Here is a 24,811-nt window from a genome sequence, read left to right as displayed (position 1 = left end):
TATCTCAACGACCTTGAATTATTTAATATGCATAAAATGCAGATGTACATGTACTTTTTGTCGGAAAATTCACTGTTAATTTTATAGAAAATCGCAAGTTTCCACAGTCTCAGTCTACTATTTAGTCTATTTTAAAGTTATCTGTTTGAATGCCTATATCTAACTCTACAGATAATCATCCCAGGAAGTACAAAATGAATATTAATAGAAGCGTATGTTTATTGCGTATGGGGTTTTTTTACCAGCAACAAATTTATAATCCTCGAACTTGTGATTTTTTCCAGACATGACGAATAAGAGACCCTGATGTCAACATGACAGAAAATTTGAATCCAACGAATGTTGAAAATTACCTGATCAAGAACCCTGAATTCTTAAAGTCTTATTTAAGTAAGCATGGTGCTCCAGACATCACACACAAAGATGGGAGCCATTCTGAACCTTCATCTCCGGAAATCAAAATTAAAAGACTCCCTAACTTCACAAGTGGAAGAGGAAATTCTATCACAACATCCATATTCAAGAAATATGTGGAAGGGAACTTGGAAAGAATTAAAAAGACATCCAAGGATAGGAATCAATTGCTTAGCATGTCAGAAGATGAAGTTTTTATGGAACTTATCAGGGACATAGCAACTGAGTTAGATGTTAATGTATTGTGTCATAAAATTCTAAAGAATGTGAGTATTTTGACGAGAAGTGATCGAGGTAGTTTATTTTTGGTGCGAGGATCTAAAGGCAACCGATATCTTGTGTCCAAGTTGTTTGATGTGACAGAAGTTTCAACCATAAGCGAAAGTTTACATACAGAAGAAACGGAAATTATAGTTCCATTTGGGAAAGGAATTGCGGGATTTGTGGCGGAAAGCAAAGACACAGTAAACATCAAGGATGCATATGAGGTAAAATTCATTTATAATACCATAAACAGTTTCTGGGTACATCTATATTTATAATACAACTTTATGAAACATCTACAAAACATTTCAATTTTGTTTTAATGAGGTCCAATTTGTTGAATTTCTTGTACATTGTACATGTATATGACTGATCATCAGTATGAAGGATTACCAATAAAACTGATATTGATGACTTATCCCATATGTGCTGTTTGATATATAACCAGACATATTTTTTAAGCTGCAATATAAAATTGCTTTATATCTAACAATGAATTGAATTTCTTTTAAGACATGCAATAAGATGTGCCATGCAATGATATGTCCTTGTAACAATTTCAAGAATCTGATCAGTCAAAATGTCATGCCATAATAATCATGATATTCTGTGGGGTATTGGATAATATTCAGCAATATTGCTTTGAGGTAAAAAGATTGTCAAGATACCAGACCAAAGCTATAGCAGATTAAATTGGTCTGGTCAGCAGGATTTTCCTATTACATGTACAATGGGGCGCAGAGTGCTGTTCTTTCACCAAAGGTCAATCTGATACATGCATGTATTCAGTAACAAAGTGTGGAAGGTTCCTATATACATGTATATCTCATATTGAGCTCTGCTGCCAAGGAATCATAAATAACTTAATCTTGTCAGTGGAAAGTCCAAATATAGCTCAGAATCAAGTAACTTAAGAGTTTCTGGGATAAATTATCAGCCATGAAATTGTTCAATTTAGAACCATTTAAAGAATTTTCAAAAGTGTTATCATTATTCAATAGAATAGCCTAATGGCAAGCTTAAAAGACTGACCCTCGCCCAACCTTGAATTCTTTAAGGCTGTATTGTATATATTCAATTCAATTAAGGTTTTAAAAAGGACTTAATATTGACCAATACTCAATATAAGTAATTATTAATGAGACACATTGTAGAGAAAATCCACATTTGTAAAACACAAAGTGATTAAATTCTATGGCATACATTATAGATGTAGTCTACAAATATTTAACAATACATATTGCTATATTAATTGTATTTTAAATTAGGTACTTCAATCACATATGCCAGTTACCGTACATGTACAGTTCAAATAGATTCAAACCATTAATTTAACTGTTCTTGTTTCTGAATTCTTGCCTAATTATGCATTATTGTAATGTATTTAAATACATGTATTATTATGTATGTTGTATTTCAGAACTTTTCGCGCGTTTGGTTTTCTTTACTTACCTTATTTTTTAATATACCGGTATAAAATTAGTTTTTGATTCATCTTCATGAGCCTTCAAATTTGGAAGATATTTTAATAATTTTTTAACCTTTATTGAACATCATTAAATGATCATATATATATAAAGTTTGTCTTTAGGAAAGGTATGCATCTGAATTAAATTGGCAGAACTTTACTATTATGCAATGTTTAGGAGAATCCTAAGACAAGATTTAGAAACTTATCTCTTTTTAGTTCAATTTTCAGTGGCATAATCATTTATCTCTTTAAAATTTTCAGGATCCCAGGTTTAACAAGGATGTTGATCTAAAGACAGGTTACCGAACTCACAGTATTTTATGTATGCCTATCCTTAACTACGAGGGGGAGGTGATAGGCGTGGCTCAGATTATCAACAAAGTGACGGGGAATCACGAGTTTACGAAGCAGGATGAAGATGTAAGGATTGTCTGAAATCCATAGGCACTTGTTTCAGGGATGAAGTTTAGCCCAATTAAATTTATACTGTGGGTAATTTCATTGCAGAAAAAGTTGCCTGTGTAATGGAATCATGCTAGCTAGTGAATAGTTGTTTATGATGTCATTGTGTAGATTGGGTATAACTTAGCTGTATTAAGGTTCTCCAATCCTCAGCCTCAAAGTGTTTTGTCATCATAAAAATGTTATTTGTCTTTCAAAATTTATATGATTATATAAGATCAAATGAAAAAAAAGAAGAAATTTATAAATGATTAATCCATGCATTTTACTTAGTTATTGCAAATTTGCCCATCATGGATATAAAGGAATAAATATACAAGTTGAGAGAAAAAAGGTTGTACCGGTGCATTTTGTTGAATAACTGATGGAAATATTAACACTAGAAGATTAATTAAAACTGTCTATGAAAAAGGCAGATTTATGGTATGAATAAAAAAAATCCGGATAATTTAGACTTATAATATATCAAACATAGCTGAGGATTGGAGAGCGTTAAAATCAAATCATTTTATGTCAATAAAAACAGATGAAAGCCAAGTTGAATCAAATTTATGAAAGGTATATATATGAATGGGAACAACAGTTTGATAAGCTAATTTTGAAAATAATAGATGTCTATGGAAGGGTAGTTTTTCAATAAAGTCTCAGGAATAAAATGGACTTAAATATTTCTCCGGTAACATTAATTATGATAGACCGAAATTGATTCTCTCATTAAATATTTGATACATATACATGTATATTGTGCAACTCAAAAATATTCAAAGACATCATCAGTGAGACTTGTACAGATTTTAACTTGCAAATTTATGAATAGAATTTCTGAGTTTTGATAATTATGTGAATGAAGATGATATTTTTTATTATATACTTATGAGTTTTCCTTTCTTCATACTGTCAATTTTACCAAGTGTAATCCGATTTTTTGGATTCCACACTGTAGATTTCCGAATTTATATACCACTCTCTGAAACTGTTGAAGTAGTACACCAGATGTAGTACGCATTAATTAACATATATATTACATCGTACAATGGATTTTTAAAAAAAAGTTTTGTAATTAAGCCTTTTAATGGACAAGGGTATATAATGAAAATATTATTGTAACAGTAACTTGATCCAAAAGAGCCTGATCATGCCTCGTTGCTTCGTGTCTCCTTTGATCTGATGATCTGTAACTGGCAACTCAATTTGATTTGACCCTTTGGATCAAGTTACTGGTATAATAATATATATTTATCAAAGTTTTTCAGATATTCTGACTTTTGCTTTTTCTGCAATCATTTCAATATCACTAAAAACAAAAAAGCAGACAATGTTTATTATCATACATACTATAAAAATCTTTTGAAAATTGCAAAAATTGACTTGTGCAAACTAAAAAAATTTACACATTTGCTTCATTTTCACAAAGTTTGCACTAACACCCAAAAAATCCCCTGCAATATTTGGTACATTTGTAACTTAACTAAACATATCCTTGTGTTTTGTAGGTTTTCCGGAAGTACCTCATATTTTGTGGAATTGGTATTACAAATGCTCAGTTGTTTGAGTTATCAGTACAGGAGTACAAAAGAAATCAGGTAAATTACTGTAAAGTTCAAACCCCAGATACAATATTGAGGACCAGAATTCATAAAGAAAGTGCTACTTGGAGAGTTTTGCTTACACACTGTGGGTATATAATTTATGCAGTTGATTTAACATATATATTGACTCATAAATTTTTCAATTTAATAATTAACATTCTATCAAGGTACATGTATTTTTTGGAATTCATACATCCAAAGTCATTTTTCTCCAGGCCATTCCCCTCCCCCCTCCCCTCCCCCATACCTCCTAACAGAGAGAAAAAAAGAGAGACATGTATTATTAATTAAATTATCTTCTCTTTACATATAAAACTTTCTTTGATTATTTCTTATGAATTTAAAAGGATGCTACTTCCCAAATTTGCTGTCTGTTTTCAAAATTAACCTTGAAATGATCTAGCACTACACATTTATTGGATGTGTTGGGAGAACGTTCCCATTAATAGCTCATATATTCATATGTATCTTAAAATTTTCACCTTGAAATATATAAATGTGACGCTTAGAGCTGAACGATGTGGCATTTAAATCCTTGTAATAAAGCCCTTACTTTAGCTGTAACTATTCTCAACTGTTGTTTGTTCAGATCAATGCTTGTTATTATATCAACATTTACCTAATAAATGCATGGCAAAATGGTTTTAAATGTGTATTGTTAGATGAAAGCATTGATTGTTACCCCCATCTTCCTCTTGACAATAAACATGGAAAAAGAATACATCCATCAAATCCTTGACATCCTTTCAACAGCCGAAATCTTGGATTCAGTTTTTTGATTCCCATATAAACATTGAAAATTAGCACTCCAGTGTTGATTTATACATTGATCTAGGGCCTACTTTTGCCTCATGTAAATTGTATCGTGTTTGTCTGCCTAATTAATGCTGGAATAGTAATGAAGTTAATGAAAGGACGAGGGCAATGGATTAAATCACAAACTTCTAGATCTATTTGATCAAACTCTCAGATTAGTTTGATGTTAGATAAACTTTATTTTATCGATGAAAGGACTATGTGCGGTATGGTCAAATATCTGCCCCCGATTTCAACCAATTTTTAAATAGTATCGTATGAAAATGAAATCTTCACAAATCATTGTAAAGAGGATGCCTATAACTTTAATCTTGATTTTAGTCATCATTGCTCACTCGCTGTTTATCTATGACGTCACTTAAATGACCTAATTCCCGCAAATTTGCAAACAAATGAAGATATTCTCATTTTTGCTCTATATTTTGCATTCGGAAGTATAGAGCGCAGGTCTGCTCAAGTGCGATTTTAATATATGTTTTTCTTCAGATAGTCATACATATTATACTAAAAAATGGTACTTGAGCAAGCCTGCGCTCAATGTTTCCCAGTCGAAAAACCATCGGAAAACACCCATATTTTGCTACAAAACATCAATTTATCAAAATAATGCAATATTCATGACGTCATTTCTACATTATGACGTCAATGTGGTGATAACCTTTTACACCTTTATTTTCAATATGATTTTAACTATCTTTCACCTTATTTTAAAGCTCTTTCTAAAACTTTGATTTTGGGGGGCAAAAATTGCATAAAACCGCACTTAGTCCTTTCATCAGAAGATGTAGTGTAGTTACCAACATAATCAACTCTTTCCACAAAATAATCAAGAAAAACATTTGTATATACCTACATGTACCAGAAAACCATTTCATTGCCAAACATTACCAAATTATGTCCATAAATGTCCCTTATGATGTTTATAAAATACCAGAAAATGACTTGAAAATAAACCCAGAACTGGTCCATTAAAGTCTTTTCACCAGGTACTTGGTGATTAGGAAGCAAATTTTGTGCAGTATTATGTAACTTACAATATTTCCCATAAAAAGTCTTGCTTTGTTATCTTAATCTAGGGCCACACCAATATAATTTCTTGTTCACCTCGCTCGCCCATTCAGCCTTTTTGCACTGTATGTCCGACGAACAAGAAATTATATTGGTGTGGCCTAGGGGATCTTTTAAAAAGTTTTGCATATAATGATTAAAACATTATTATATTGCATGTATTCATTTAAAACAATGACTATGTTCAATATTTATAATCTTAGTTAATATTACCTTTTTATTCTGGTCTGATTTCCTATGTGCTCTGCAGATCTTGGGTCAAATTATTAATATTAATCTGGCATTAAATTGTGACACAACTGCATTGATGAGGTTTGCTAATTTGTACATGTATTATGTACAGGGTGTCCCATAATATCCGATACCATTTACTCTTTGAATAACTTTTGAATAAATTTATTTAAGATAGTACAAAACAGATAAGCTAAATTTTTCCTATAATTCAATTTTTCTGAAATTTTTATATTTTTTTCTTTGGAATGAAATCTTTTAATACGTAAAATTTGAAAGAAATCCGACCTCACAATTTTTGCCCACATCACCCCAAACCTACCATTGGAATCTCCTTTAAGTGGAGTGTAAAATGAAATATAGTCATTGTTATAATTTTCTATGCCATTAAGTTATTTTTCAAGATATTACAAATATTTGTGCTGCTATTTAAACAGGAGACCTTCTTGTTACTTAAAAATACTGAAATAAATTCTAACTGGTAACTTAAGATAATTTCTCGTGCGATATAATGTAAAACTAGTGCTTGTGAATACTCTTTTAAGACGAAAATTTGCAGCACTTAACGGTATCTAAAAAAAAATGTATAATTCAAATTTAAATAAAATTTAACAGTATGATTGTCATGACCCTGTAATTAAAATATATCAAAATAAAGAAAATTTAACCATTGGTTTTAGATTAATTAAGGTTTAAGTATGTTTGACGGAGGTATAAATTGATAAAAATCCTAGATGACATCATCATATTTGACCTTTGACCTGTTGATATGACCTTGAAATTTGTTTGACATAAAGCGTAAACACTAGTGGTGGTTGTGTCCAAATTCCAGGTCTTTACTTTGAAAAGAACTCAAGTTACGCATTTTAAATTATATAAGGCTAAATTGCACAAATATCATATGAACACCATCCAAATGTATGTTTCAAAATTATCGAAATACGTTGTATCCTAAATTTATTTGGCCTTGAGTAATTGATAGGTATGATTAATATTTTTTATTAAGATAATGGACTGAAATTAATTTTTACATAATATTAAGTCATCATTTTGTGTATTTCAGAAAATATTTCAAATAAATAATTTCAGGAGTGTTTCGTACTACCGTAACGAAAACGAAAGGCATTTTCATAATAGTATATGATGTAAATTTTCACTCAAAAATTTTCATAAACAATCATAACTTTTTGACAAATTGAGTATTGTTTTTAAAAACACAACTGCACTGATCCCATCTTCTTATATTAAATCTTCTTTACTATTTAAAGAATCTGTTGCCTGCTGACTTGTTTTTATAGGTTTTTATAGATTAATTAACATAGGGTAATCTTATTCAATAATTCATATACCTAGATCTGGAGTCTATGTTTAAAAATGCAGTTTTAAAACGTAAAAACTGAAGAAAAAAAAAACTACTCTCTTGTCCAATTCATTTTGAAAAAGATTCAATTCAACAAAAGAAATATGATGCAATTTTGTGACATTTTTATGGGGAAAAATTAAACTAAATTTACGTTTTATTTGAGTCAAAGTTTACAAGTTTTGACCAAGCAATAATTAGTTTACTTGCATTTCAAATGGTATCAGATATTCTGGGACACGTACCCTGTATATGGTATGGCATAAATTTTGGTGAGCATTCAATTTTTTTTTTTTAGCTAATCAGATGTTTACCTATATAATTTTTTTTAATTGAATATAGTCAATCTCCTACAAGTTTATTTCACATGGGAATATTAATTATTTTATTTTGAAATTACAAATACTACCCTAAAATTATGCATAAATTTTCTAGGACAAAACTCAAATTTTTCATGCCACAAAAAATCTCATTATAAATCAATTGGTTTATGATAAGCTTTAATATATATCTTCATCTCAATTTTAGTGTTTGAATGAAGAAAAAAATGCAAGCAGCTTACTGTGTAAAAGTTCGATAGGTCTTTATAATCCTGACCTAATTTAATTGTTTGCTATGAAATTGTTTTTCAAGTAATAATTTAATAAATTTTGTTTTCAGCTGTTGCTGAACCTTGCCCGAGGCATTTTTGAGGAGCAGACCAGCTTAGAACGCCTCATTCAGAAAGTGATGTTAGATTCTCAGGACATGCTGAAATGTGAGCGCTGTACAGTATACCTAACGGAGGAGTCCATGAGCAAGGTAATTAGTACCCCGCGCCATGACGCCTACTGCTTGAATCGGCTTTCCTGTGTACTATTGTACTGTGATAAAGAATGGAACTGAGCTTGTGTCTCTATATATTGTAAAGAGCAGATTCATACACATAAACAGAGCACTATCTAGCATAGTAAGTCTTTTCATGACATTCATTTTAAAAAGTATTGATCACAAGCAGCATGTTTGAGATCTTAAAAAAAATTCTATTCAAAATGTAAAGGAATGCTTAATACTTGTTGTTGTAATTGTTTGTGTATTTTTATGTGTGTTTTGCATGTGTTTTTGGGCTTTATTGTATTTTTTGTATAGTATGATAGCATTACTCTTGTGCCGGGCAGAAATCATGGGGAATAGATAATTAACTACTCATTCTGTTGTCAGGGAGGCTGGATGGTCAACAAACTAACCATCAGCTTTACCTTAGATTTTTAGACATGACATACATTTTTAAGCTATAAACTATTAATTTATCCCAAAAAAAATCCTGATAATATAGCTTTAAAGATTGAAATTTTCATGCATCTTCATACAGAGCTCTTATACTCAAGGAGATTTAATAAGTCTAAAAGGTTGCTGCTATAACCATTGAGCCATCTTAACAAATTGAGAACAAATTCTGTTTCCTTAATTTATTTGATTTCACATTAGGGATAGGGGTTGGGGTTAAGGAATGTTTGCATCAGATTGGAGTGTAAGGGAAGGTACATTGGGGTAGCAATGAACTAATACTATGAGTCACTAAAGGTTTTAATTTAATTGTTCTTCAATTAAACTTTTGCAACTCAATATACCAATTAAGTCAGAAATTATCATGCAACTTTTAGGGAGTTAATGTACATAGTGTTAAAATCTTATTTGATATATTAAGTGAAAAGTACAAAAACTAATCAGATGAATAATTGAAAAGAATTGAAAAACTACTTTGCAGTGCTAATTCATCTGAAAATAAATCTACTAAAACCCCATGCACAGAGTAGTGATTATCATTGCTATCAATTAATTTTTCTTTAATGCATATGTATCCATGGATTATTCCCTGTTTGCATGCCAAATTACTTTCCCCTATAGGGTGGGAAAAACTTGACAGGCATGTTTGCAAAGATTCTCAAGAAGCAATTTTACAAGCTACTTGCTTTGGCGGTGCATCAGGTATAATAGGGATGCTTTCTCTCACTGTTATTTCTTAGCATCTTCTTCACTGGATCTTGGACCTCTGTAGATCAGATCTATTTAGCCCTATATCTGGATAACTGAATAATTCATCTACTCATTAATGATTCTACATTAAATCTGAGTGTTTGATCAAAATTAATTCCATATTTTATACATCTAAGCTTTATAGTCAAGATATCTCACCTGTGTTTCTTTTTAATTAAAAAAAAAATTCTGCTTTGTTTGCTTAAACTAAATACAATTCTAACTTTATACTAATATTTTTTTCACTTAGAAATTACTTATGCTTACCTCTCTTACTTGCTGTAAAATTGTACAGTACATAATGATTGAAATAAGTTGAGAATTTTAACACTTCATCTTTTTTAAAGGCACCTTTAACTATGATGAAAAAAAGTCAATGAATTTGATCAATAAATGAATATATAATTTATTCTAATTTTAAGATGAAAAATGTGGTATACAACTTTGAAGAACTTTTATTTGAGAATCTTTGTTAAAACTGTATAAAGCTTTTATTTAAACCTTGTATACCAATAGACCAGTGTGAACCACTTTGTTTTGAGCTGTGTAATTGCATGTTGGACCCTCATTGTTGTGTGTTTGGTGTTTGTCCACAGGATCCCCACCCAGAGGAGGACTCCAATGTCCAGGCCAAGGCCAAACCTACCTCAACTAAGGTATCAAATGCCCACCCACTGGGCCATCAATACCACATAACTACACCCCACCCATGAGCCATCATTACAACATTAGGCCATCTTTGCAACACATCAAGTGCCCACTAACTTGATCATCATTACAACACATCAACTGTCCACCCATTAGGCCATCATTACAAAATAGCAACTGCCCATGCACTGGGCCATCATTACAGCATATCAACTGCCCACCATCTAGACCATCATTACAACATATTAAACTGCCCACCCCACTTGGCCATCATTACAACATATCAACTGCCCACCCCACTGGGCCATCATTACAACATATCAACTGTCCACCCACTGGACCATCATTACAGCATATCAACTACCCACCCACTGGATCATCATTACAACATAGCAACTGCCCATGCACTGGGTCATCATTATACAACATATCAACTACCCACCCATGGGGTCATCATTATAATTTAACATATCAACTACCCACCCACTGGGTCATCATTACACAGCCCCATCTCTGTTCGGCACTTAGTACAAATATATCCCTTCATGTATGTACCAATAACAACTGTTCAATTACCAAGCCGTATTACTATGCAGCCTCATATAATTTATGACTTCATGTACTAATATGTGAATTTTTCATCACTCAGATGTCAGAATGATTATCACACATGCTTATCTCTTGTTGGTTGCATTATTGTCAACATAAAAACTCAGTAAATTTAACAAATCTGAACAATGTGCCTTTTTCAAATGTAAACATAAGTAATAAACAGCAAAGTTAAAAAGTTCACTGAGATATGAAGTTGGTAATTTGAATATGATCAAATTTTCTGAGAACCCCTCGGACTTCACAGGATTTGATCACATAACCAACCAAGTTCATATCCCAGTAAACTTTTTTTAACCTTTTGTTTATTTCTTAAATATCAACTTGAGTATGGATTGAGGGAGGAGGCCCTAAATGCTGTAAACTTACCTAGTTATCCCTATATTTTTAACGAAGTCATTAGTAAACTATTGAGACCTGCATATTTTGTAGTCAAGGAACAAACACTGCACTCTTCCTTATCAATCAACTTTTGTAATCCAATAGAATGTTAACATAAAATCAAGTGAAGTTTGTTAATTATCCTGTGCTGCCCTTTCTCTTTTTTAGTCATTTATTGTTTTTCAATATTTATCTCATTTTTCAGTTTGCCAGGTAGGCATTGGGTTTCATTGTTTTAGGGCCTTTGCAATATTATTGCTCTATACATGGTTAACTTTGAATAGGTTTGTTGAAAAAGATGAGTAATTTGACATTTGATTTTATAGTACTTTGGGGCTTCATAAATATTACAGTTTATCTCTAGAATAGATGCACCCAGGCTATAGAATTTCGGTTTTATAGTACTGGTTTATCTGTGCAAAGCTAAATTAAATGTTTTCAAGATTTATTGCAATAGCGTGATTGGCTTGCTTAAATGGTATCCTTAATGGCATACATCAAAATTCATGTTTGATCTCAATATTCGTATACATTGTATTTACCTGTAGTAAAAATCTGGAGTAATTGCAAATTAATTCAATATACATTGTATCTCATGATATTGAATATAGAATCTGGGTAAATTAAGAATTTATACAACATCATCAATTGCTACCTGTTTACTTGAAAACATATGATTACTGTATACAGAGTAATTTTTGCCCTGTGTTATTTTCACCATTCAACACTTGCTATAATAGTTTCGCCCCATCTTGAATTTTCCCAGACACAATTGTATTAGAATTAAGTTAAAAAATGACAATTGAATTTGTCCTGTTTGAATTCTCCAACTGACAATAAAGGCGAAAGGAGCGAAAATAAAACAGGACAAATATTTCTCAGTATACAGTAAAATGTTTGCAGGAATTTCATAAAAAATACAAATTTATATTATGATTTACTTCCAATAAAACTTTAAAGAAAACACATAAGGAGGAAAATTACATGGCTTCATTGTTTGTGTTCATTGAGAGCCAGTAGTCGATCCTATTTTTAAGAATATTAGATGATTATTATTCATTTCCTTTTTTCAGGATGTTCTTTTCTCCATGGCTTTTGATTTATATGCAAAAGATGGAGGCAATATTAGAGTTCCCAGGTAAGATTTCAGTGACCAACCAAGATTAAGGTATAATGATTTTACTGCACTTCTCATGCTGTCTTTGAAATGCTAGAAATTCATTGAAGTTTGTATTGGTTTCTGATTCTAAAGCATGTTTTAAGTAAATCCTGCTAGCTTTTTGTTCCCACCTTGTGAGCATGTATTCAGAAGGCTACAATTATCTAATTAAACCTGGGCTTTCTGGTTAACCCAAGGGTGAGGATTTCCCTTGATACTTGTATAATGGAAATGTGATGGATATGGAATAAAAATGAAAACACGAAGGATAAAATTATTGGATTTCTACTTATATAAAGGCCCATGAAATCAAGATACATGCAGGGAGACTTGGGTGGAATTCAACAGGAATCAATATTATATGTGAGAGAGAGAGAGAGAGAGAGAGAGAGAGAGAGAGAGAGAGAGAGAGAGAGAGAGAGAGAGAGAGAGAGAGAGAGAGAGAGAGAGAGAGATAAGTTTATGAAACTGATTGCTGTATTGATAATTAAGATATTAGAATGTCTTCAAAGATGTTGATTGAGATCAGCACTCCATTGAAATATAAACTTGGATTTAGATTCACCAACACTAGTATATACCTTTTCATCAATACATTATAGACATCTCTTTAGTTTAAAATGTTCATGAGATTCATGTCTTTAAGAATAGATATCTTCAGAAGGCAAAATTTAAATCTTGTTTTTGCTCATTTATGTAATAATCTCCAAGCTGCAGGCTGTAGTTCCCTGCCTGAAAAATTCAGATGGACGATCTGATTGTCAATCCAAATTTTTTCAGACAGTGAGCTACAGAGCTGAAGCTAAATAATCTACCTGCTAAAATTTCACTGAAATTAAGATAAAAAAGATATGTTTCTTCATACATATACATGTATTAATATGAGCTGTTGTGATCACAGAAAGAAATTATCTATCTTGTTCAAATTATCTCTTAATTATTCCCATGAGCATCCTAGTTTAAGAGGGGAGAGATTTTATTTTAATTTTTTGAGATATCTGTTCTAAATTTTAAAAATATTTCTTTGTTCAAAGAAATGTGTAAAGTGCCTCGTATATATTTGTTTTCTGGTTTTTTTTTTCTACAAGGACATCCCTAGCTTTCTATTTAAGAATAAAGGTGATATGCCTATACATCAAATTGCTAGTCACACAAATTAACCAAAGTTTTGTTGAAATGTCTCTATATCTGTATATTGTTTATTTTTTGTTGCCAAAAGATTTATGATAAAGATACTTTTTTTCCAGTGCTGCAGAAGTGGCAAAGTCTCGGAATGCTGAAATAGCACGACATGTGGTTCTAAAGGGAACTCCACTCAATGTGTCAGAGATTCAAATCGATGCAATGTTTGGGAAAATAGGGGTAAGCTCATGAAAATTTAATTAAGATGCTCAAACATTTATTTCATTTGGTTATGTACATGTGCTGTGGTTTCATTAACATTTTTGGGCATCAACTTTCATGGAATGAGTAAAATCACAATTTCAAGGATACATACATTTATTGTCAATGTTCCTGTCAGCACAATATTTTACTATATACCTGGTATTCATTTCAATGAACATATTTGATTTCGTGAGTCGATCAACTGATGATCGAAATCTACAAAAAATGCTGCTCAAGGATGTTGATGAAACCACAGTATTATCTCACTCACAAATATGTATATTATTATTGATATGATTTGATATGATCCTTGGGGCACAATGCATCTACTTTTGCTACATATTTTCCTTGAAGTTTGTTGCTGTAAGGTAGCTCACTTTATCAAAATATATATGTTTTTAAGACACAATGTCACAAGATTTTTTTTTATATTGTATGTATATCGATCAATTAGGTTGAATATATCTCAGCTGATAAAGTATCAGTGTATTGTGTTCTGATGCATAATACGTCATTGCATTCGTTTGTGTTTAGGGATTTGAGGATGATGGATTCAAAACCAAAAATATGTTATGCATGCCAATTTTCAACAATGAAAAGAAAATCATTGGTGTTACTCTACTAGTCAACAAGCTGAACGGTGTACCATTTAATGAGAATGACGCAAATATTATCGAGGTAATCAACTTTACATCATCTTGCACTGACTCTTGATTAGTTTTCCTGTTATTGATTTTGGCTGATGTGTAATTATTTTCTTGTGTTTACACAGGTAATTAAAATTACTTTTGAAGTGATCACTGCACATGAATTTCTAATTTAAGTTACCAAGAATATTTAATTTGTCTGACAAGTAAATGTTTTTGTATGATTCGACATAGATAATCAATACATTAGATGTGTCAAAGAGGGTCATCTAGTCCTCACAAGGTATATGTTATCACAAAATGTCCTTTTTTTGTTCTTTAGGCATTCTCTATCTTTACTGGTCTTGGCATCCACAATTGTCAAATGTATGAAAACGCATGTCGGTTGATGGCCAAGCAGACAGTTGCACTTGAAGTTTTGTCTTATCATGCAACAGCTCAGCAAGAGGAGACAGATAAACTGATGGTAAGAGCCAGTGGTTGGATGGAAATATAACTATGATAAGCATTCCTCATCAGACAGAATTTTAATGGCCAGTGTCCCAAATGTTTTCTGACCTTATAGACAAACTTGTTAGTTCTCATGAATATATCATGCCCTCTTTTGATTGGCTGCTTCGTACTTATGTGAAGGAAATCTAACTGGTAATTTTAATTCTTCCTCATTAGTCTGGCTATGCATGGGTCCCAAAGGATCAATTCTATACTGTTGAGTCTAGAATTATTTATAAGTCACTGGGTATACTATGTCGGCTTTTATTGTGTACATTGCATGACAATTATGGCTCTGCCTTTTCCATAGGCAAGTGAGTTTCCACCAGGTAAAGACATTGGATTATACACCTTTGAGTTCAACGACATTCCTTTGGATGAACTGGAGACTGTCAAGTGTACCATCACAATGTTCCAAGAGGCAAATCTTTTGGCAGAGTTTAAAATTCCTCTGGAGGTAATTTAAATTGTCCATTTATGTTGTCTTAATTATCTTAACTTTAATTATTTATTGCTGTCAGTTTTTTATATGAAATGGAAGAATTACATATGGCATTTTTTTCTTTGACTTTGTAGGTGATTTGTCGATGGACACTAAGTGTGAAGAAGAACTACAGACCAGTGACATATCATAACTGGCGCCATGCTTTCAATGTTACTCAAACTATGTTCACAATATTATATGTAAGTGTAACTCAGGTTTTGCAGGCCTATGAAGATGGAAAGAAATTTAGAAAATATTTTTAAATTTTGATTTAAAAAAAACACCTCTCAATGCATTCATACAGTGATCAACAATAATGCAGGTAAGGTAACTGAATTTCATTTTTTTTGCAGACTGGGGGGTTAATAAAGAAATTTGAGGGACTAGAGGTTTTGGGTTTACTTGTGGCTTGCTTGTGTCATGACTTAGACCACAGAGGAACAAATAATGCATTCCAAGTCAAGTAAGAGCATAGGAAGGATATTTACTCTTAATTAACATTTTTCTATAACCGCACTTAGTTATGATACTTTCTTTGAGAATCGGCATATACAGAGTAAATCTCTGATAGAAAACTGTTTTGTTAGTGGTATTACCAGTGCTTTATTTATTTTTCATTTTTTTATGTTTGATATTTTAGGGTGGCTTCACCTTTGGCTATGCTGTATAGTACCTCGGTGATGGAGCATCATCATTTCGATCATTGCATCATGATTTTGAACAGTGAGGTAGTTATTTATGTAGATTGATTCAGATTCAATATGGCTCAGTTGTTATGGCATTATTGCATATAAATACTCCTCACTTGTGAATTTACTTCCTCAAAAACACTGAGCAGTGAAACACAATTTGTTATTATTATTTATACATGTGCCATCAAATACATAAAAAAGCAGATCCCTAAAAGTTTTTAAACATCTGGCAATCCAATGAAAAATTGGCTTACATTAACTAAAAAATAGATTTACCTGGGGTCACTAAGTGTTCCTATTAACAAGACTTAATTGATGGTTGCCATTTATAGAGTTTTTCTGGGAAGAGTATTAATTTAAATTTTTGTTAGCATATAATGCAGAGCATCAATACTTGGCAAAATGCAACCGATTCTTACTGTGCCAAGATGTCAGTTTTGATTACCGGTAGTGAAATTAGTTCAGTAAGCTTGAAGATCGATGATTGGAATATTGGATTTATAACTGTATATGTAGATCACCAAGCCTTTTTCAGATTTTTGAAATGTCATGTATCTTTTTTTCTCTTTTTCAGGGTAATAACATTTTCCAATCACTATCACCTGCACAATACAGGAACGTCATCAAGATGTTGGAGCATGCCATCCTGTCCACTGATTTGGCGCTGTATTTTAAGTAAGTTGAATATATCGGAATTAATGGATACCTATATGCAGAATACTGTCAAAGTTTTTTTTTTCAAAAAGTTTGATAATTTATCAGAATTTAGAATTAAATTTTTACTCAGTGAAATATAACTTTAAGGTAGTCCATCCAAAACTGAGGTGAATTTAACAATTTTGATTGAAATGAACTATATTGAATATTTTTTTAGAATTATTATTAAGCTGACATAAACCATACTCGGGAATATTGTATGCAGTCGATTTAATGAACTTTTTGAACTTTGAACTTTTTTAAAGAGTTGTCTTCCCCTTGCAAAAATTTAAAAAAAAATCAATTACATGTATTAAAAATATGTACGGTAAATATTGAATTTTTTTAGCAGTGTGAAAGAAAAGGAAAGCTTTTGCAACTTTTTACCAAGAGATTTGTGAGAAAATTATTTGTACTATAAAGATATATTCAAAAAATACATTTTTCCCATAGACTTCAATGTTAATTTCAAGATGGGATAAATTTGTTAATTAATATTCAAAATTTTTAAAAAATTTAACAATGAATCTTTATTATTAAATAAACCCCTAAAACCACACTAAGAATTTAGCAATCAAACTTACAATCTACATGTATTAGGTATGAAATATGATAGTTATTGATGGACTGCCTTAACAGAAATATAAATAATGCTATTTACTGCAGTGTTCATTAGTTATTAAAGGTATACCTGTTTTAAATGTTACAATGAATTCAAACAGGAAACGGGGAGACTTTCAAAAGCTTGTTCAAGAAGGAGAAACAGAGTACACAGAACCATACAAAAAGGACCTCCTAAAGTAAGGGAACTCTGTAATCATTTACACTAGCATCCATCCATACAGTACATGTATAATGAAAATCTAGAATACTGTCTTGTTTTAAGGTGTTTGTTGCTATTTGTCTTTTAATTTGTTCTGAATTATGTGTAATCAAGAACTTAAATAATCCTGTCATTTTTTGGGGTGTTTCTATAGAGCCATGATGATGACAGCTTGTGATGTGGCCGCCATTACTAAACCATGGGAAATACAGGAGAAGGTTGCTCAGCTAGTGGCCAATGAGTTCTTTGAGCAGGGGGACAAAGAGAGGACCGAGCTGGGAGAGACACCAATGGTCTGTCAAGTTCTTTTTCACGTTAAGGCCAGCATTTTTTTATTTATAGGTTTACAAACTCGCCGCTCGGTTTTCTGAGTTTTTAGAAAAAAAATAAAATTACAAAAAAGATCTTTTTTTTCTCCCCTACAGCAAATTTTTCTTCGTAGGAAAAGTATATCGTCAAAATCTGCTCTTTTGGTGTCATGATAGCATAAACATTTCTTACGCATCTTTTTCTTGTGCTACATTCTTCAGAGAAGCTTCTACAAACACTCTGCTGTAAGTTTCATACTTTGAAGTTTTACCGACAGTGTTGACCAGTGGCTAGACGAGATAGTCACACCTCACTGAACATAGCTTCCATAGTTACCTGTGCAGCTGTTTTCAAGTACATCACTGTAAAATGATTCCCATTCTTTTTGTGTTGAATTGGCATATGTATTCATTTGCTTTTTTAAAAATTTATTTTACAGAGAGAGAGAGAGAGAGAGAGAGAGAAAGAGATGTATTCGAGATATTATAAATTTCTGCAGTAACTATTCTCATTAACACATTTTAAAGTGACCTGCCAAGTGAATTTAAAAAAAATTTCATATTTTGCATATTACTGTTTGTGCATTTTCCGTTATTTTCAATTAAAATTTAGCATTACATAATTAATTGCATAGTTGTACTTTGTACATGGAAATTCAACAGGATAAAATACATGCACACATATAGTTGCAGTGATTTTATAGAGTCTGTTCACATTCACAATGTTATGTTTGAGTTTTCTCACATATAAACACCGAAACCAATTTTGTAAATAAAATGTGAGAGATCAATGAAGTTGAATATTTTTTAACTAGTTTCCTGCAGAAAACATGAAAGTAATAAATATTTTGTATATTAATAATTATATACTAGTATCATACAGGAGAAAACATTATGACTTTATGTACATAAAATTTAGTTGTTTTTTTTTATATAAAATGAAATGTTGAGATGTCCGACAATAGTCTGACTAGTAACTTTGAATCTTGGGCTAGTAACTTTGTGGCCAAATTTTGTAATTGCACACCCCTGTTATTGCTATATGTACATGTAATATCAAAGCTGTATGTCTAATATTCTATTGTATTATTTCAGTGATATGTTACACAGATGACATATATACTTTTCACATGCTACACTTGATGCAGTTACCACACCACTAGTATCATGAAGTCATTCATTATAAATTAAAATAAAGATGATGTCATAAAAGTTCTTTTTTTCTCCTACAGAACTTTACATTTTTTTTGGTTCGTAAACCTAAAAATAAAAAAAATTGTAGGTCAAAAGAGATTTTTATTTTTTATTTTATTTCCTCCTCCTACGGAACTTTATCATTTTGTTGTTTGTAAACCTAAAAATAAAAAAATGCTGGCCTAATATCTTGGATTCAGGTTTTCTTGTAAATACTTAAACTTGTATCATTACCCTGTTTGATTGGTTTTAGGCAATGATGGACAGGGAGAAGAAAGATGAACTCCCTAAAATGCAAGTTGGGTTCATTGATGCAATTTGTCTTCCAATATACAAGGTCAGTAGACACGGGTTTGATATGTTTATTATATTGCGGCTGAAGTAGAATTTAAAAGAATTTTATTTCTATAGTACATATATCATAGTTGTCTACAAAAAGAATGAAAATGTTCTCAATAAGGTATAATGCATGTAAAAAAAATTTGTTTCAAATTTCAGTAAGAGCAATTGCATTTCTATTATATTAAGGTTTATAAAAAGAGGAGGAATTAGTTGCTTGTTGCAAATACTTGATAATGCAAGACTAGTTTTGTTGTACATGTATTTATCATGATTAATTGTTATGAATAATTACATTTAGCATTTGAAACTTCCCCTGGACTTTTATTTTCATTCTTTATCTATCTGAAAGTTTGATAAGGTCCCATTTAGCATGTTTAACAGTTTTAATATGATCTTTGTTTAATAAATGGAAGTATGAATACATATTTCAGCACACCTTAGCTGAGTTGATATTAAGGTTCAAGTATGCTTTTCCAATCAAAATTTATTCTGAATCTGTAGTAAACAGTTATTGACTGGATATGAGGGCAACATAATTTGTTGGACCTGAAGACACAATTGTTGATGAAGCTATGTACAAGCTGTTGAAAATTAATTCAGCTGGTTGGGAGATTTATCCATCTTTGTTCTTAACACTTTCATTTTGTAGTGTTACATGAGTTAATCAATATTCTCTTTCTTTTTTCCAAGCTAAGAAGTAAATGTTTACCTGCAGTACTACAATTATAATCTTAATCTCAGTTATTTGTTACTGGAGAGATTACCGGTATACGTACAGTATAAGATCATGTGTTATATATGGCAAAATGGAATATTATATAAATATATTCATATAAGATTTTGATAAATTGGAGAGCACCACAAACAATATTGACAGAGAGGTTAGATATACATGTATCAGTGATCTGGAGACAAATAATGGTATAAATTCCTGTACAATTTTCTGATGGAAAATTCAGGGGTAAGGATGAGAGCAGTACATTTTACAGTCTTTAATATAGGTGGGTGACTGATCATGTAAGTTTCAATTCTTACCTTACACAGACATTGACTGACCAATTTGGGGGTTTGAAACCAATGCTAGATGGCTGTCTGAGGAATAAGGAGAAGTGGCAGGAACGACCGCCTCAGTCGTTACATCTCGGTGCTATATTTTGTTTCTAATTTTATCGCACTTACTGGGATGTTTTCATACACGCTGTAGTTGCTCCTTTCCTCAGAATGATTTTGTCTCCGTGTTGTGCTCATTTCATGGCAAAAAAAAAAAAGAAGCTAGTTAATGTTATTAAATTTTGAAACAGTTTTAGGGTTGATGGCAAAAAAAAGAAGCTAGTTATCTGGTTCCTCCCAAGGTCAAGAAAAAATCTCAGGAAATACGATTGTTATTGTTGTTGTAATTTTGTAGTTTATCTCCTAATGTTGTCCTCGCCTCCAAAACAAGACAGCAGGTTGATTGATCGATGATGATGACAGCAATCTCCAGAATCGATCGGCAAATTATTTTCTGTGTTGTTGATTTCACTTTGTTCTTATTGCAAATATGGCAGATGTTTGCCGAGATGAATCAGAGTTTGCGCCCGTTGTACGACGGTGTGATGGACAACAAGAAGCACTGGCAGGAGTTGGCGGACGATCATGAACGTAAGACAACAGGGAAGATAAATGGTTAGAACCCAGAAATGTTTTGGCCTTTTGTTGTATTAGTTTATTACGTTGTTTCCATTGTAACACAAATTTCACACTCTGCCTTTGCATTTCCTTGTAAAGTAATCTGTGAGCTTTTAATGTTAACCTTTTATTACTAATTTTAACATGTTTTGATTATTTAATACACAATGACTAATCAAGTGCAATCTTCAATTTTTAATATAAAGCTGTTGGCTTGACTAAATCTATAGAACATGTATATGGTTTACTTAAATTGATGAACTTTTGGTTGTTCTTAATGTTTCCATAGTTAATATTTTCCCTGTAAAAGAAAGTCTAGTGAATGAAATATTTAGAATTTTAGACTGATTAAAAAATAGCATTGAATTTACATTAAGTATAAGTTTTGTTTCAGTCAGTTTTGAATTTTGTAGATAGATACCTATATGCATTAAAATATAGAAATTATGATGATTTTGAATGAAAATTTTATATAGTTCATTCTTTTGTTTAATTTATTTTGAGTGTGTTTGACACTGGGGGATTTTTCTCTTCATTTCATACATTTGTGTTGCCCATACTGTTTCTTTTTGTATGTTTTTTTTCTAAACTTACAATCTTGTCAGATATGCAGTACATTAATTTTATAAATGCTCAAGTTTTATTTTGAAGGACCAGAACTATGAATAACATTGTCATAAAATCTTCAAAGTCTTTATATACACATGTCAAACAATAAAATATTGTCCAACAAAAAAATTATCTATATGAAATATTATTAAGAATTTGCCATAAACTATATTAGTGTTTCAATTAATATGTGAACACAAAATGGTAACAACCTGTGAAAAGCATCAATCAGTTTAGCTTTATACAGCTTTATTGTAACTAAATTAAGATGACCTAATTAACCACAATATTTACCCAGATGAGGATTCTGAACCTGTCCAGCGTAATCGCAGCCCCGAACAAAATGGTCTCCCCCAGAAGTCCGATAGCAAAGAACACAAGAGAAAGGTCCTTCATTTGTTTAGTCCAACTAGATTGCCAATTTTAGTTCTTATTTATTTCAGTGCATGTAGATTAGTTACTTTCTTGTATTGTGGTTTATATTTTTATTTTGCTCTTTTGATTTCTCCATTGTTGATAGATAACAGCTATTTCATATTTTTCTGATTCCAAGAAAATTTTTATAATTTCCTATGCCATGATTTTTTGAAAAAGGAGGGGGTAACATTTTAAAAAAGTAGAGATTGAAAGATTAACATGTTTCAAAACTACATATCTCCATTATTTCACAATGCAATTTTTCACTAGCCATTATAGTTTTCTGTAATGACTGCATGCATTATTTTCTTGATGTGGTTTTGATTTTATTTGTATATACTTATCAGTTTACACACATTTTATTTTCATTTTGGAATGTATAAAACTTTTTAAGAATTTCAATTTCTTGAAATATTATTTAATTGGTTTTTAGGCTATATATTTTCTTAGTTTTTCCTTCTTTGACTGTGTTTTTTAAATGTCTTTTATTTTTCTTGTTAGGAACCTGAAGTGCAGTTTGAAAAGAAAGTGAAAATTGTGGAGCCTAAGAAAACTAAAGTCTGTGTTCTTCTCTGAGGATTCCTGCAGCAGGAAATGGCCACATCCAAGATTCATCTTGGTGTACTGCTAATTCACAAGAGACTCGAAGCAACCTAGCATTCGTTTCTTTACTGTAATCAGTGCATTTTTCTTTAAGTTTAGTATAAAGGTTAGGTACATGTAGCACCAACTTCGATTTAGACTATTTTTTTCTATCCTTCACTGTTATAAGCAGGAGTGTGTATGTGTATGCAAAACAGTCCATAATTCTCCAGAGATCTTGATATTGTTAATGGTTCAAGTATGTATACTGTACATTCTCTTGTAAAGAGAAAAGGGAACTGTTTGTTTCTGCGATATTAATTAGCTGGTAGCTAAAAAAAATGTTTGTTATTGTAGCATAATACTTTAAATGTCTTATATTTCTGTATGTTGTTAAATATTTTTTAAATGGTAGAGAGGGTAGCATTAGATGTATATATGAATGTTTTTATAACTGAAACTGTGATACAAGAATTGTAGTTGTGATAACTGCTCTCTCTCTCTCTCTCTCTCTCTCTCTCTCTCTGTTTTTCATTTTATTCATTTTTAAATATTTTAAATGATTGTAGTTCTCATTATTTATTATTTTATTCCAATTTCATGTCAAGATCAATACTTGTAGACATACAGTGTACTAGGATAAAACCAGCTGTATATATATATTTATCAAATAAGTTTAACTACAAAGCTTAAATGTAAATCTTCTTTGATTTATAGAATGATAGATGGTGCGTGTGAGTGAAACTTTAATTAGTATAGCTGAAACATAACCATGCACATACAGTATATGAGGTTCTCCAAACTGTGAAAGAGTGCATGGAGCTTTAGTATGTGTTAACAGAGTCTTGAAATCCATAGACAATTCTAGAGGGTAACGGATGTAACTTATTGCTCTGTATCTGAAGAATATGTGTACATGTAATTATATTGTGAAATAGTTGCATGGCCATTGGGTATTTTTTCAGGTGAAGCAATTCTTGAACTAGTATTGATGGAAGAAAGAACTTAGTCACATATTTTTGTATTATTTTATTAATAATACATGTATCAAAATGTTTAAATCCATATATATACTTGAGATCCTGTATAGAAATGTGTGGTTATTTGTTATTTAGTACCGGGATATTGTTTTTATTCAAAATCCACCCTTGCATTCTAACTACAGGCATGTTTATAACATTCTTGGAACAAAAGCGTAGGTGTGTACTATGAGTGACATTGAATTTAGCTGATCACAGTATGTTTTAGTTTTTATGGTATTCAAGCAAGAAATATTACCTTTGATAACTGATATTATTCTATCTTTTATATATTGATAACCAAGTCTAATGCTGTTGAAGAGAAGATGATCTGACTTTGTAACATTGTAAGAAAATGTCTCCTATAGGCTTCAATCAGCAGGATGACTCAGATTAATCGCCTGTAAACTTTCTAATTTATTTCTAACATAATGAGTTGTTAGTAGTTGTTATCTACATTAAATGGTTGTTGAAATGTCCTATGTGTTTTACTTTTTTAATCTATACAGACTTTGCAATTTGGTAATATTAAAAAAAAATCTTTTCTCGTTTTAGGGTAGGCAATAGATATTTTATCTTTCTGAGTTGCCTTTCTTTGAAAGAATTTTATTTAGCTGATACTATTTCAATGTATTTAGCCTTTTTTAGAAAAGAAAAACTGAGGGAATTTACCAAAAGTCCATGTACACATTTTTAAATTATGTATAATCAGTAACAAAGTCACTATACATGTAGCGAAGCTATCTGGTTTTGTCAAAAAATTAAATATCTGAAAATTGCTTTAGCTTACATTTGGTGAATTACAACAACATTAAAAGATTTTGAACTCTTTTTACCCGCCTAAAATGTTTTTGATCTTGAGCTTACAAAGCACTGCATGTATTTGATTGTATTTCTTAAAACCAAATGCTTGCAACATCCCGGGGGAGGGGAGTCAGGACACCCCCCCCCCCTGAAAAATTCA

At 31.4% G+C, this 24,811-nt stretch overlaps 1 protein-coding gene across 11 annotated transcripts in view; it reads left to right on the top strand.

The window, feature by feature from the left end:
* Nucleotides 1-24,326, top strand: part of LOC128180365 (cGMP-specific 3',5'-cyclic phosphodiesterase-like) — a 36,408-nt gene extending 12,082 nt beyond the window's left edge. For 4 of the 11 annotated variants that reach the window (XM_052848410.1, XM_052848412.1, XM_052848409.1 and 1 more), the window contains exons 2-22: nucleotides 285-902; nucleotides 2,411-2,569; nucleotides 4,105-4,194; nucleotides 8,336-8,476; nucleotides 9,563-9,643; nucleotides 10,288-10,347; nucleotides 12,403-12,467; nucleotides 13,736-13,850; nucleotides 14,409-14,552; nucleotides 14,844-14,987; nucleotides 15,324-15,470; nucleotides 15,590-15,697; nucleotides 15,851-15,960; nucleotides 16,138-16,225; nucleotides 16,764-16,864; nucleotides 17,608-17,685; nucleotides 17,863-18,001; nucleotides 19,464-19,547; nucleotides 21,100-21,217; nucleotides 22,128-22,216; nucleotides 22,748-24,326. In XM_052848410.1, coding sequence (XP_052704370.1) covers nucleotides 315-902; nucleotides 2,411-2,569; nucleotides 4,105-4,194; nucleotides 8,336-8,476; nucleotides 9,563-9,643; nucleotides 10,288-10,347; nucleotides 12,403-12,467; nucleotides 13,736-13,850; nucleotides 14,409-14,552; nucleotides 14,844-14,987; nucleotides 15,324-15,470; nucleotides 15,590-15,697; nucleotides 15,851-15,960; nucleotides 16,138-16,225; nucleotides 16,764-16,864; nucleotides 17,608-17,685; nucleotides 17,863-18,001; nucleotides 19,464-19,547; nucleotides 21,100-21,217; nucleotides 22,128-22,216; nucleotides 22,748-22,822 — 2,724 coding nt within the window. In that variant the 5' untranslated portion in view covers nucleotides 285-314 and the 3' untranslated portion in view covers nucleotides 22,823-24,326. Of the gene's footprint in view, nucleotides 1-284; nucleotides 903-2,410; nucleotides 2,570-4,104; nucleotides 4,195-8,335; nucleotides 8,477-8,585; nucleotides 8,625-9,562; nucleotides 9,644-10,287; nucleotides 10,348-12,402; nucleotides 12,468-13,735; nucleotides 13,851-14,408; nucleotides 14,553-14,843; nucleotides 14,988-15,323; nucleotides 15,471-15,589; nucleotides 15,698-15,850; nucleotides 15,961-16,137; nucleotides 16,226-16,763; nucleotides 16,865-17,607; nucleotides 17,686-17,862; nucleotides 18,002-19,463; nucleotides 19,548-20,596; nucleotides 20,697-21,099; nucleotides 21,218-22,127; nucleotides 22,217-22,747 lie in introns of all 11 variants that reach the window. The other 7 variants (XM_052848413.1, XM_052848414.1, XM_052848415.1 and 4 more) reach the window with 7 other exon arrangements.
* Nucleotides 24,327-24,811: the final 485 nt, after the last annotated feature.

This window comes from Crassostrea angulata, chromosome 4 (assembly GCF_025612915.1).
Source record: "Crassostrea angulata isolate pt1a10 chromosome 4, ASM2561291v2, whole genome shotgun sequence".
In the NCBI taxonomy this organism is placed as follows: domain Eukaryota; kingdom Metazoa; phylum Mollusca; class Bivalvia; order Ostreida; family Ostreidae; genus Magallana; species Magallana angulata.
The sequence above is the reverse complement of the archived record's forward strand: the minus strand, read 5'-3'. Positions and strand labels throughout refer to the sequence as shown.